The sequence below is a fragment of the Myotis davidii genome, unplaced genomic scaffold, assembly GCF_000327345.1.
Source record: "Myotis davidii unplaced genomic scaffold, ASM32734v1 scaffold1525, whole genome shotgun sequence".
Lineage (NCBI taxonomy): Eukaryota > Metazoa > Chordata > Mammalia > Chiroptera > Vespertilionidae > Myotis > Myotis davidii.
Window position 1 is genome coordinate 323,334 of NW_006296279.1, and position 13,574 is coordinate 336,907.

A 13,574-nucleotide genomic window follows, 5' to 3' on the forward strand; every position below is an offset into this window, starting at 1 on the left:
TCTACCTCCCATGGGAGGCAGCCATTCACAATGGTTCTTGCAGAACTCTGCCTGAATGCTGATAGACAGGCACCCAGGATGCCTCTGCCTTGTGGGGAGGCTGTTGGGGGTACAGGCTCCTTTCAGGAGTAGCCAAAGTCCACCTCCTCTAACCTCCATCTGTTGGCCCAGGTCTGTCTTTGTGGCCTTTTCCAGGCTAAACGTCAACTTATCAGTAGCCCTTGAAGTGGCTTCTGTGTGACAGTGTCTCTTGTAAAAACAAGTACTGTATCTGGAACTGGTCCACCTCGCTCCAGTCTGTGCTCACCTGTGCACGCTCTCTTACTCTCAGGCTGAGCACACAGCCCCTCCACTAGGCCCCTCTTTGCCATGTGGCCTGAGGTGACCATGGCAGTGGTCGTGGCTCCTGTCCAGGGCCAGGTGGCTGTGCTCACCTTTGCCTTAGCAGGAGATGAGCAGCTGTGCTGGGGGCAGCTCTGTGCCTCCCTGCTCACCCTCAGCAGAAAGAGGGGGTTGCGGGGGGGAGGGAGAGGGAGATAGAGAGAACGAGCAAGAGAGAGCAAGCTTGCGCCTGCCTTTGTTAGCTTAGATTATATTGTCTCTGGCTTGGAAAGGATCAGGCACTCTTTCAAACTAACCCATCCATTTCCCAACCCTCTACCCATCCATTTCCTAGATTTCCCAGGGTTCTGTGTCCTTATCCAATATGACCCTTTCCTAGCCTAGACTCTACCTCTACCATCCTGGCTTCTACTGCACATGGCCCAGCAGAGGAATTTCCCCTTTATCTTTTCCCCACAGTTCAGGCGAGTGGACCAGTTGTACCTTGGGGAGACTGGAAAGCCAGTCCTCCCTCCCTACACAGGAAAGGGAGGGGTGTTAATCCCCTGGCGGGACAATGCTGTGATCCTCTGGGGTGTCTGACGCTGTAACTTCCAGACTTGATCAGGCTTCCTACTGTGATTCCCTGTGCCTCCTTCCTTTATTAACACTAACTAGCTACCTACACTAACACCAGTGCCTGGGAAGCGAGATGCCTTTTCCAGATACCATTTGTAAGTGTTGGAACCACATTTTTCTGAACTAATCTCAGAGCTCTTGTGTGTGTGGCTGTCAATTTCCATTTTGGGAAGGCAACAGGCAGCTCAGGTGGCTAGAGTCAGTACTAATGAGACCACCCTGTGGGCTCAGTGCCTTAGACAGACCCTGCACCCCAGGCACAGCCTGCCTTTCTTTGACCAGGCGGCAGGAGCAGGGGGAGTCCCCAGACTAGAAGCAGAGAAGACGGTGCACACTCCACGGTACCTCCAGCCTTCCAACCCATCAGCATGGCGATGAGCAGGCTAGACTGCAGACGCAGTAAGTGGGAGCAGCTGGGTGAGAACAAAGCCGTCTCTGACAGGCAGGAACAGTGCCTTCTCTTCCCTCGGGGTGGCTGGTGCTCACAGCCCACTGTCTCTTCTGAGAGCCCCAGGAAGAGCTTTGGCTACTGCTGCTGCCGCCAGGAGCTCGGGTCTGTCAGCCTGCTCTGTGCTGAGAAATGAAGTCACGTAATTTGGAGTCTAACAGCTGCTCGAGCAAGAGGACATGTCAGCCGCCTCTGCTGACATCACCTTTCCAGGTGCTCCCAGGCCTTAGGCATTGCTCTCTTTCTCTCCCTTTCCTGCTCCCTCTGGTATATTCATTTGGGGATGGGAGGGAGGAGTGGCTGGTGTGGATGGCCAGTACCTGCCAGGAGCCTCTTCTTCCAGGCACACCCACAAGTGTGGACCAGCCTAAACCAGTGGTCGGCAAACTCATTAGTCAACAGAGCCAAATATCAGCAATACCTCTTCAAAATAGACTCGCCCAGGCCGAAAACCGACTTCTGCGCATGGGCCACGAAGTTTCAATCGCACTATACGCGCGCCCGCATGTGATATTTTGTGGAAGAGCCACACTCAAGGGGCCAAAGAGCCGCATGTGGCTCGCGAGCTGCAGTTTGCCAACCACGGGCCTAGACTATGGGCGCTTCTGTCCGTTAGCTTCATGTCCCACGGGCTGGGGGAAACGGAGGCCAAATAGACATCCGTGTGGTTTCTAGTTCAGGGGTTTTGCAACAGCAGTTATTTGTGATTACCTGTAGTAGGGACTTGGGAGTCTTGTATTCGAATGAGTACTCACGAGTCAGTAACCTGTACCCGTGTGCCTTCATCTCATCCTCGTTCATCCATGGGCCCTTTTACCTTGTGTGCTCTGCTCCCGTGATCTGGGTGGAAAGGAGCAGCTTCATAGTCTCTCAGACCTGGTTCCACCTGCCGTCGGAAAGCGGACTCTCCTCCACTGAGGGTCCGGCCGCCTGTCCCACCTCGGCGTCATTCCGGCCCCGGGGCCGCTCGGTGTCTCGGAGCCTGTTCCCGAGTTGGTGCTGCAGCTGCCAATGTCCCTCCGCCTCCTGAGAGGGGTGGCAGATGTCTTCCCAAAGGGTCGACTTCTCTCTATCTGCAGGCAGTGGCTTTCTCTTCTCCAGGGTCTTCTCTCTTGCAGATCACCATGGCCAGGTCTGTCAGCCCCTCCTCCGTGACACGGTTCCCAGACCTGTGCCATCCCAGGTAGGGTAGTGGGATTTGAAAAGCAAACAAAACCCATTAAAGGTCAGCTCTTTCTAGCACATTGACGTTTCAGTTATTAGTGACAGCCCGTCAGTCCAGCCTTGCCAGCAGTTTGAGGATCTTGTCTCTGTCTGTGTTCTCCCTGGGCCTTTCGTCACCTGCCGGCTTGGGTAACGGAGCTGGAACTGAACCTCAAGGTGCAGGTGATGCCTCGTGCTCATAGCCCTCAGGGCATGCAGACTGCTCATGTGACAAGCGTCCAGGCTGCCTGTCTAAATGTTAAGCACACAGTAGGTGCTTCATAAATACCAGTGAGGTGAGGGGTTGTCAGGGCTGTGTGTCAGAGACCCTGGTTCACACCGGGCATACCCCTTTGCTTTGGGAAAGTGGCTTTTGTGAGCTCGTGGGATGGGCAGCATCCATTATATAGTGTGGTCGTGGATTAACGGTGAACAGAAGTCCTAGTTAGGCGGTGGATTAGGACTTGGGTCAGGGAAGAGAAACAGCCGTGGAAACAGGTTCTGACTGTGCAGCCTCTGTTCCCAGAGGCCAGGATCGGGGCTGTGGTACCTGCTGCAGGGACAGTTTTCTGGGAAGCGGGTCCCCCACCATTTGCCACAAGCGAGAGAAAAATCTGTGTTTTCTCAGCACTGCCTTCTACTGGCGCCGTCAGGGTAAATTTTAAAAAGTGTCAACAATAAAAAAATTTAAATTAAAAAAACAACAGCAGCAGCTCTGGCCTGTCCTCTGCGCTTCCCCAATTTCACGTGAAGTGATTTTACTTTATGGCAGCGAGGGCTTCAGCGAGCATCTGCCTGCAGGCCTGCACAGGCGGGCGCCGGGGAAGGATGAAAAATGCAGCCCGGGTTGTGAAATTGACTTCATCAGGCTGTGAAATTGAATGTGAACAACATGATTCATTAAAGACACTGCTTGTGCCAGTGACAGTGTGCTCGCTGCACCTAGCAAGCGACTGGCCGGGATGGCCGGAGGCTCCCTGAGGGCGCGGGGCCACCCCGTCCTCTGTGTCACCTTGCTGGATGCCCTGTGGAGGCTCAGCCCCGGGCAGACCAGATGACCTGGGCCCTCACAGCCTTAATAAAAGGTCGCCCGGGCACCGGGAGCATGCCCTTCAGTGCTGAGTCTACATTGGGCACTAAGACAGGGTAGAAACATGCTCATCAGTGCTTCCTCCGGCCTCCTTTGCAAAGATGAGGAAACCGAGGCTGCTGGAGGTGAGGTGACCAAGTGAGTTAATGATGGATGATGCTAATAAGCACCTGCTGCTTCCCCCTCCCTGATACCTTTGGCACCACGAGTAACGGGAGGAAACCGGATTTGGAGGCAGAGGATTGACGGGAAAGGGACAGGCCAGGAGGCAGGGGCCTGGTTCGAGCCTTTCCTGCACGTGTCCCGAGTGCACACACAGCCCTGAGGTGTAAGTCAGCTGTTAGACCTGGGAAAAGTTACTGTACTTCTCTGAGCCTCAGTTTCCTTTTCTACAAACGGGGGCTAATAATAGCTCCCCGGTAAGGTGGTAGAGAATGGAGAAGGCGCCCCGCAGAGTCCCTGGCCACTTGTGAAGCTCAGCAGTTGTCTGCCTCTTCTCCGTGAGAGCCCCCCAGGTCATGAACAGCATTAGTGGGGAGCTCTTTCTGCAGAGCCCACTAGGACAGTGGCTCCCGGAGGGCGGTCCTTGGACCAGCGGGGTCCACATCACCTGGGGAGGTGGTAGAGATGCATATCTTAGGGCCACCCCTTAGGCCCCTCCCACAGCGGGGTGGGGTGGGGGCCCAGCCTTCTGTTTAACACGCCCTCCATAGCTCTGATGCGGGCTCCTGTTGGAGAACCAGCGCCTTAGGGTTTCACGCTTCACTGTAGAACCATCCAATCCTTCTTTCCCGTGAGAGGATGTAAAAGAAGTAGGTGAGCTTTTTGGAAAAGAAAGAAAATGCTGAGGCCTCAAAACCTAGGTTTGAGGCCCAGATGTGTAAAGTATATGAGGGTAGGCCAGGGGTGGGCAAACTTTTTGACTCGAGGGCCACAATGGGTTCTTAAACTGGACCGGAGGGCCGGAACAAAAGCATGGATGGAGTGTTTGTGTGAACTAATATAAATTCAAAGTAAACATCATTACATAAAAGGGTACGGTCTTTTTTTTTTTAGTTTTATTCATTTCAAACGGGCCGGATCCGGCCCGTGGGCCGTAGTTTGCCCACAGCTGGGGTAGGCCCTGGACCATGTTTCTTAGTGGTTAGCACATCGGTCTGTGCACCGAAGGATCTGGGGTTCAATTCCCCATCAAGGAATTGTACCTGGGTTGCAGGTTTGATCCCCAGCCCCTGTCTGGGCATGAGCAGGAGGCAACCAATCCATGCGTCTCTCTCACATCGACGTCTCTCTCTTCAACTCTCTCTAAGAAAAGAAAATTAATGGAAAAAATGTCGTTGGGTAAGGATTAATAACAAAATGAATTGTATCTTCCTGCATCTTTTATTTGAATATCTTGGGGCATATATGTCCTAGGACATTTGTAGCATACCATAAACCTGTGATTTGCTGGTGTTCTGTTATCTTTAAAAAAAATTTTTGTTTAGCAACTTTTATGAGAAATTCATTTAAGGTATTTCCCAGATGTGTATACCCTTGGAAACATTCCCATAATCAAGATACAAACCATTTTCATCATCCCCAAGGATTCCTAGTGCCCCTTTGTCATTTACTAGTAGCCCTCCCCCTGCTCCAGCCCCAGGCAGCCACACTCATGTGCTTTTTGTTACTATAAATCAATTTGAATTTTACATAAATGGAGTAATACAGTCTGTATTATTTTGTCAATGACTTCTTTCACCCAGCATAATTTTTTTTTGCAATAAATTATATATAACATAAAACTTACCATCTTAACCATTTTTAAGTGTACAGCAGAGGTATTAAATATATTCCTATTGTCGTGCAACCATCGCCACCATCCATCTCTGGAACATTTTTCATCTTGCAATACCGAAGCTCTGTCCCCGTTAAACAATAACTCCCCTTCCTCCCCAGCGCCTGGCAACCACCATTCTACCTTCTGTGTCTATGAACTTGATAGACAGGCACCCGGTGTAAGTGGAAATCACATAGTATTTGTTCGTTAGTGACTGGCTTATTTCATTTGGCCTAATGTCTCCAAGGTTCACCACATTGTAGCAAATGTCAGAATTTCCTTTTTAAGGCTGGAAATATTCCATTATATCCCATTTTGTTGATTCATCCATCTGTCCATGGACACTTGGGTTACTTCCATCTTTGGCGTAATGCTGCTGTGAAAAAGGGTGTACAAATATCTCTTCCAATCATTCCTTTCCATTCCTTTGGGTATATATGTAGTAAAGCTATGTTTCATTTTTTGAGAAACCTCCATGTTGTTTTCCATGGTGGCTGTACCATTTTACATTACATTTTAGACAAAGTTTTTTGTTGGACCCGCTTCTTGTTCTGATTATCCCTTCACTTCTCAGAAAACCTCTACCCCTCATGGCCCTGCATGATGATCATCTTTTCCTTCACTATCCGCAGCCCCTGCCTTTCCAGTCCCTTCAGACGGAAGGAATTGCTCAGGGAATTGCTTAGCCATCGTAACCCTGAGTAAAATGGCACTGCTCACTTTCTATTAGCTGTAGGCATTTCCCTCTGTGTTCTACACATTTTTCATTAGCTGTAGTTATTATATACCTCACCAATGTCTTATTAACAGCTAGAGGCCTGGTGCACAAAATCTGTACACTTGTGTGTGTGTGTGGTGGGGGGGGCGTCCCTCAGCCTGGCCTGTGCCCTCTTGCATTGAGGGAGCAGGCCTAAGCCATTAGTCGGACATCCTTACTGTTGCCGCGGAGGCAGGAGAGGCTCCCGCCACCACCCCTGCGCTCACCAGCTGTGAACCCGGCTCAGGGCTTCTAGCTGAGCGGTACTCCCCCTTTGGGAACGCACTGACACCAGGGAACAGCTCCTGCATTGAGCCTCTGCCCCCTGGTGGTCATTGCACTATTCAGTCGATTTGCATATTAGCCTTTTAATATATAGGATTATATAGGATATCATGATACACTACCTATATCCTGTTACTCCATCTATTATACCATCTGCGTAGCAGGAAGAGAGCCTGCCTCCTCCCTACTCCTCCCCTGCCCCCTCTCTGCCTGCCCCTCCCTGTGTGGTAGCCACATCACAAGATCCCTGCTCCTTGGAAGACCTGTGATGTTCACACTTCAGGTGGTCTCTCTGGTAGCTCATCCCTGGCCCTTTCCGTCTAACAAATTCTTATCCCACATGGTGCAGTTTAACTGTGCTCTGTACACGTCATTGTCTAGCACATATTACATGGCTCATAAATCCAAGTGGTATGTGTCTTTTCGAAGCTAGAGTGGGAGCACCTGTGATGGAGGACTAGATCTTTCTATTTTGGGATCTGGTATCCTCCATAGCACCTCTGGCTCTCCAAAGCCCCCATAAGTGTTTTAATAAGTAAAACATGTAGAAGACATGAAGATCATTCAGCAACAAATACTCAGCAGACAGAGCTGTTAATTAAAAGAAGGAGAAAGGAAAGAGCCGTCCGATATTCTAAGACAAGTACTTGTAGAATGAACCATTAAAAGGTGTGAGTTTTGAAAGCAGATGTTTAATTTAGACTCTCCTGTGTGCTTACCAATGACACTTAATTCAAAATAAGGGTCAATCTGTATTTTGAGATTTACTATGGGTCTCATGGACTGTTGTCCTTTTAAAACATTTTTTAAAATTTTTATTGATCTCAGAGAGAAAGGGAGAAGGAGCTAGAAACACCCCCTCCTGGTGATTGAGCCTGCAAACTGGAAATGTGCACTGATGGGGAATTGAACCTCGACCTCCTGGTTCATATATTGATGCTCAACCACTGAGCCACACCAGCAGGGCATGTTGTTCTTTTTTTTTTTAAATTTTTATTATTATTAACTGCTTTAGTTTTCTAAGTATGTATTCTTTAAAAGCGTGTCCTATTTCTAAACACGATTTGCATTTGTGCTAGCACCCCCCTCATTTCATGCTGACCCCAGTGGGAATGTAAGGTTCAACTTTCTGGCATTCCAGTTAGAGCAGACTTTGCAGGAGGCATGTGTCTTAATGGGTAAACTGAGGCCCATGCTGTTTCTTGGGTTAGAGGATAATTTGCATCTGTGGGAGGTCCCACCCCAGGCATTTCTAACTGCTCTTTCATCTCTCTCCTCCCCCTGCAGGCTGGCCGTGGGTGACCCTCTCTGTCCTGGGATTCCTGTACTGCTACTCCCACGTGGGCATTGCCTGGGCCCAGACATACTCCATGAACTAATGCCGCCGGGCCCAGGCCAGCCCTTGCTGTTGGCTTCCAACGCAAATGGTGCTTCTCCCTGACCTCATGCCCCAAGATAACCTCCAGGGGACCAGAGCTTGATCTGCTCTTTGGTTGAAGTTACTTCCAAGACCAGAAGCTTGTGACTCGACAACCAGAGAGTCTTCTAACTTTGGGAACCTAGAATTGCCTCCCCCACCATCATCTTCCTGCTGCATGAGCTGGGTCCAGAGCAGCAGAGTGTCTCGCCCAGCTGCACATCGTGACACTGAGGGCCCAGACCCAAGGCCCGTTGGGTTCTTTCTCCTTTACCACGAATTAAACGCAATGGACATTTCTTGATTGAGACACAGCAATCCTGACTAGTGACAGGCCCGCCCTCCACTGGCCAGTATTTCTGAAACATTTACGAGAACCTGCCCCATGCCCTGCAGTGTGATCTCTGGAACCAGCGCTGGGGTTCGAGCTACACCTTTCCCCTCCTCTGCAGGGAGGCGACAGTCGCAGCTGTGTTTCTGATCCCCCAGAAACGTAGACAGAATATGCTCTGTCACGTTCCAAGGAGTCGGTACCCAAGGGGACCTGCTATTTGAACTTCCTCGGGGCAATCTCCACTTGGCGGCTTCTTCCCCAGATGTGTAGAGAAGTGCAAACAGGCAGTGCCTCCACTCGACAGTGAATCGTTCCACATGGAGAAGCAGCATTTCAGAGCCAGGGAATAACGATCCGCAGGCCGGTGCTACCAGGCAAGTGACAAAGGGTAAGGATGGCTTCCCGTGTCTCTCCTCTCTCCACGCCAGTCCCAGCGTCATCTCCCCACTTAGCGGTTTACATTCGTGGTTTACTCTGTTTTGTTTCAAATAAAATGGAGCTTTTTCTATCACACAGACAAGTCACTTTTTTTGTAGAATTGTTTAAGAACAGGGGCGGGAACGTCCGGCCCACAGTCCATGCAAGGCCCTCAACATCATTTTTGGTCTGGCCCTGCCAAGGCATTTAAGGGTGAGTTAATGAAATGTTTGACCAAATATAGCAGGCTAATTTTTTTTTCTTTTTTTAATTTTATTATTTATTACAAAGGATATTACATATGTGTCCATATTTTCCCCCCGCCCAAGACAGTCCCCTAGCCTCCCCCATCCCCCAGTGTCTTATGTCCATTGGTTATGCTTATATGCTTGCATACAAGTCCTTTGGTTGATCTCTTACCCCCCTACCTCCCGCCCCCGAACCCTCCCCGGCCTTCCCGCTGCAGTTTGACACTCTGTTTGAGGCAGCTCTGCCTCTGTATCTATTATTGTTCAAAAGTTTATAATGGTCAATTATCTAATTTTTAAGTTGATAATTTTGTATGGCCCTTGGTGGAAGAAAGGTTCCCCACCCCTGGTTTAGAATATTTTTTGAGGAAAATGTTTACAATCTACACATACTTATATAACTCTTAATTCTTCACTTCTCTGGCAAGATGCTGACAGGCTACTCATGGCCCCACGTGGTAGAGCATTCAGAATGCTTCTGTTTGGCTTTGGATGTTTTTGAGAGGGCAGCGGGGAGGGGTGTTGGGGTTGTGAACAGGCTTTTAAAATTTGGATCCATAGTGTACCCAATTATGGGAGAACGTCAGACATCTCGGGCACATGAATTAAATCCTCACGAGGTTCACTTGGTCCTGGTCTGTGTCACACTGTCCCTGTGTACTGGCTGTGCTTATAACTCACTGAGCTGTAAACTCCTAGCGTGATGGACCGGTCATCTCGCGGCGTCCTTTCTTCCTAGCCCCTCCGTTTGGAAGAGGGAGGGAGGGGCCAGATGTGGATGAGCTGAGGTGGGCAGCAGCAGAGGGCGAAGGCTGGGGGGCCAGGCAGTCAGGGCAGCAGCGGCCTCAGCAGCTGGCTTGGTACAGGAGGGGGATAGGCAGGCGATCCCAAGGTGCTGGGTACTTTTAAGGAGGGCCTGAGGCTGAGGAGTGAGCACTCAAATGAATACAGTAAAACTTCATGGACTGACGCTGATTCGGGATTTGTGTGGTCAGTCAGAGGGAGTTGGGCTGAAGTTTACATGAAAGAAAAGGGATTTTTCCAAAGGGGGGAAAGGGGAGTGTGATGATGATTATAAGGAAGTGTATGTACATGTATAAGTCATAGGAAAGATTTTGAACTCTTCAGAGAGACTATTTATATTAAAAAAAATAGGCTTGTTCATTCTTTATGTTGGAATATATTTGAAAGTAATAATCCTGAATTTGTTTTAAGCTATTACATGATTTAGCGCGGTTCTCAGGAGTTATTAAGTGATTACTGTGTTGAGCTGTATATTTGAGGACCGATTAGCCGATATGTCAATTATGCCTAAACTTCTTGCTATTCCCCAGCTATCATATGAAAATGATAACATACCTCTCTTGGTGCAAGTGAACTAAAATCTCGGCGTTTCTTTAAATGAAAGACTTGAGGTGCCTGGTCAGGCCGTAGTTTCAGCTGAGGAATATCTGGCCAGTCACGTTTCGTAGTCGTCAGCCCTGGCAATGTCAAGGCGTAGGCTGGGAAACGGCTAGACAAGGCCCCAAGGCCACTCCCCGCCCCAGGACCCTTTGACCCCAACCTCGCAAAAGCCGAAGCGCTCCAAGCACGATTGCCAAGGCCATCCCCAAGGAGGCAAGCAAGACATCTGAAGGACAGCCAGATCTTAAATCATTTTGACTAATTCTTGGGGCCACACAAGAGACTTAAAAGTATCGTATTATTTCTTCAGATTAATTTGTTTGAGGTGACAGCAGAAAAACCTTTTTTCTATTCAAGACTGCAGACCTAGAAAAAAAAATCAATCATAATAATTTTATACTGATCTATATGTTGGGAGAATAGTAATTTAGTGGGAGGGGGTTCCCCTTAAAGAAATGGATACTGCTCGCTTGCTTATTTAAAATAATGACTATAAGAAATTAAGCAGAATGTAATGAGCTGGTTTTCTGGCAAACAGATCCATTTAGTAGGGCCACTATTACAAGCAGCTTATCCTAACGGGGCGGCCTCTCTCAGCATGTCAAGAAAGCTCACTGAGGCCTTTCTTTCTTTGTTTAAAATACGTTTTTATTGATTTTTAGAGAGAGAGGGATAGAGAGATGGAAACATCGATGAGAGAGAAACATAATTGATTGGCTGCCTCCTGCACGCCCCGGGGGATGAGCTGGGGATGAGCTGCAACCTGGGCATGTGCCCTGACCAGGAATCAAACCAGTGACCTCTTGGTTCATGGGTCAATGCTAAGCCACTGAGCCACACTGTCCAGGCTCTGAGGCCTTTCTTTTGACTAATTATAAAAATCATATTCACAGAGATTTTTTTTTTGTCTTCATTGAGGACATCTAAAGAACGTAATGTTTACTGCTTTATTAGGGGAGATTTTTGGCACGAATACCAATCATTTGAAATTTTAAGCAATGTACCCTTACATTATTTTTATTATGCTTTTTTTTTTGCAATTTAATTAAATAACAGGGTGTGGGGAAGAATGCCATTAAAGATACTGGATTCGTTCTGTGGCCTTATGAGATCAGGCAGAGGCCTGAATACGGCTTGCAGACCACAGAGGGCTCACCCCCTGAAGTTGTGCTGTCTGTGAAAAGAAAAGTGCCCCTGTTGAATCGTGGTCCGTTGGTATTAAGAAAGAACTCAGGTTGGCAGTGTTGTGGAGAACCTTGCCCTGGGCAGGAAGCCATGCCTATTAAAACCAGAGCAGGGCAGAAACAGCGCTGGTGGAGGGCTAATTTAGGGCCACGCAGCCCTCTACCCTCGTAGCTTCTGAGAACATCAGTGAGTGAAAGCACAGGTCAGACTCGTTCTGTCAGCCTGTCCACACCGAGTCACTCTGAAAAGATTCAGGTGTGGTGTCTTTTTACACTATATTTTAAAAGGCAGGACAGCATTCATATATCTTATACTACAAATTTCAATCCAAATTGTTCAAAATAAAAAAGTACATTTCTCAGTGGAGGTCAGTTTCAGATAAGTGTTAAGTCAGTGTGCTGTGCCATAATTTTCCAGTGACACAGGCTTTGAAGACGTCTCTGTAACAGGTAGGACACAGCTCTACTTCAGGTCATATTGCAAAGCCCCTTCACAACTGTTCACTTTGACACACAATTTTGGTGCCTCTAGATTTTTTTTTTTTTTTAAATCCTCACCCAAGGATATTTTTTCCCCCCTTGATTTTTTAGAGTGGGAGAGGGAGAGACAAAGAGAAACATCCATGTGAGAGAGACATCGATTGGTTGCCTCCCACACACACTGGGGATGAAGCCTTCAGTCCAAGGGGCGATGCTCTAACCACTGAGCACCCCGGCTAGGACTCCAGAATTTTAAGTTCTCTAAAACCCACAATTGTAGGTGCCTCCAAATTAGAGCTTTCCAAGTTCTCGAAAAGGAGTAGGAAGTATCATTCTTGTTCTGTCATTTTAGGTACGAACACCCAATTGAAATTATCTAAGGAAAGGCAAGAGTAAGTGTCATGTATAAAATAGTTTATTACCATAATAAATAAAATTAAACATTTTTTTTACAAATATCATTTGTGCTTGTTTAAAAATGTTGAGAAGGGAATATCATCAGTGGAGGGACCCAAATGTTCCTCTTAACATTCCCAAGTTGCAGACATACAAGGGAGTTCCTGGCAGCATCCTCCACCTGCCACAAAAATAGTATCGGCTCATTTGCACTAGTGTTTCTTCATGCTCATTTGGACAGAGTGACAGATGCCAAGGAAAAAGAAAACCCAGTGCAGGATTTGGCAGGACTCAATGAAAAAAAAAGTGTTAATCTAAGGAGAAGCCCCAGGATGACAAACTGCCCATGAGTAGGTGTCCTTGCAGTGTTGGCAGGATGTCGGATGGGGACAGTCCCAACTGATGCAGAAATACAGCGTCTGAATATTAAGAGAATACATTCATCGGGGGCGTTTGAATCTTTCTCAACACAAAGGTAGTTCGTATCCTGATACAAGACCCGTGAGCTTCTCATTTGTACAACTAATGGATCCAGAAGTCACAGAGAAAGAGACAGTGGCTCTAGGAAGGGTTTGATGGTGGGCCAGGAGGGCCCCCACCGGTCCGGCACCTGCAGGTTATTCAAGTCCAGTTCTAGAGGTTCCAGAATGAGTCTGAGAAGCTCGCGTGAAGAAGTTTCATGTGAAACTAAGCTTCAGGCAAATTCACATTGAACTTCGGGGCGTGGAAATGAAAACTTCTCCACAGGAACACCTTGGTTCTCAAGAAAATGGTGATTTCTCTGACGGCTGCCATCGGTGCTGAGAGGACACTGAAATCTCCTCCAGTTGGAGGGCACAAGAGCTGGTGAAGGTAATTTTTACCGAAGCGAGCGAGAAGACAGTACAATGATTTACACAGAAGAGAGGCTGTCCGGGGCCCAGTGGGCCCGCAGTGGGCCTCCTCTTTAAGCAACGCTATGTAAGAGGGAAGAAAGGGGAAGGAGTGTTGGCAGCTCCAGGAGAGTTGGAGTTCCATTCAAGGGTCTTAAGGCTAAAAACATCGTTATTGCACTTCGTCAAATGCACTTCAATTCGCATCTCCACCCAGGATTTCCCAGAAGGTGCACAAGGGGAGGCAGGGTTCTTCCTAC

The 13,574-nt window shown here is 48.3% G+C and overlaps 1 protein-coding gene across 1 annotated transcript in view; it reads left to right on the forward strand.

Moving 5' to 3' along the window:
* HHAT (hedgehog acyltransferase) overlaps nt 1-8,828 on the forward strand; it is a 174,879-nt gene extending 166,051 nt beyond the window's left edge. Inside the window, exon 11 of the mRNA XM_015568817.1 lies at nt 7,850-8,828. Within this exon, the coding sequence (XP_015424303.1) occupies nt 7,850-7,941 (92 nt within the window). The 3' untranslated portion in view covers nt 7,942-8,828. The remainder of the gene's footprint in view (nt 1-7,849) is intronic.
* The last annotated feature ends 4,746 nt before the right edge of the window (nt 8,829-13,574 follow it).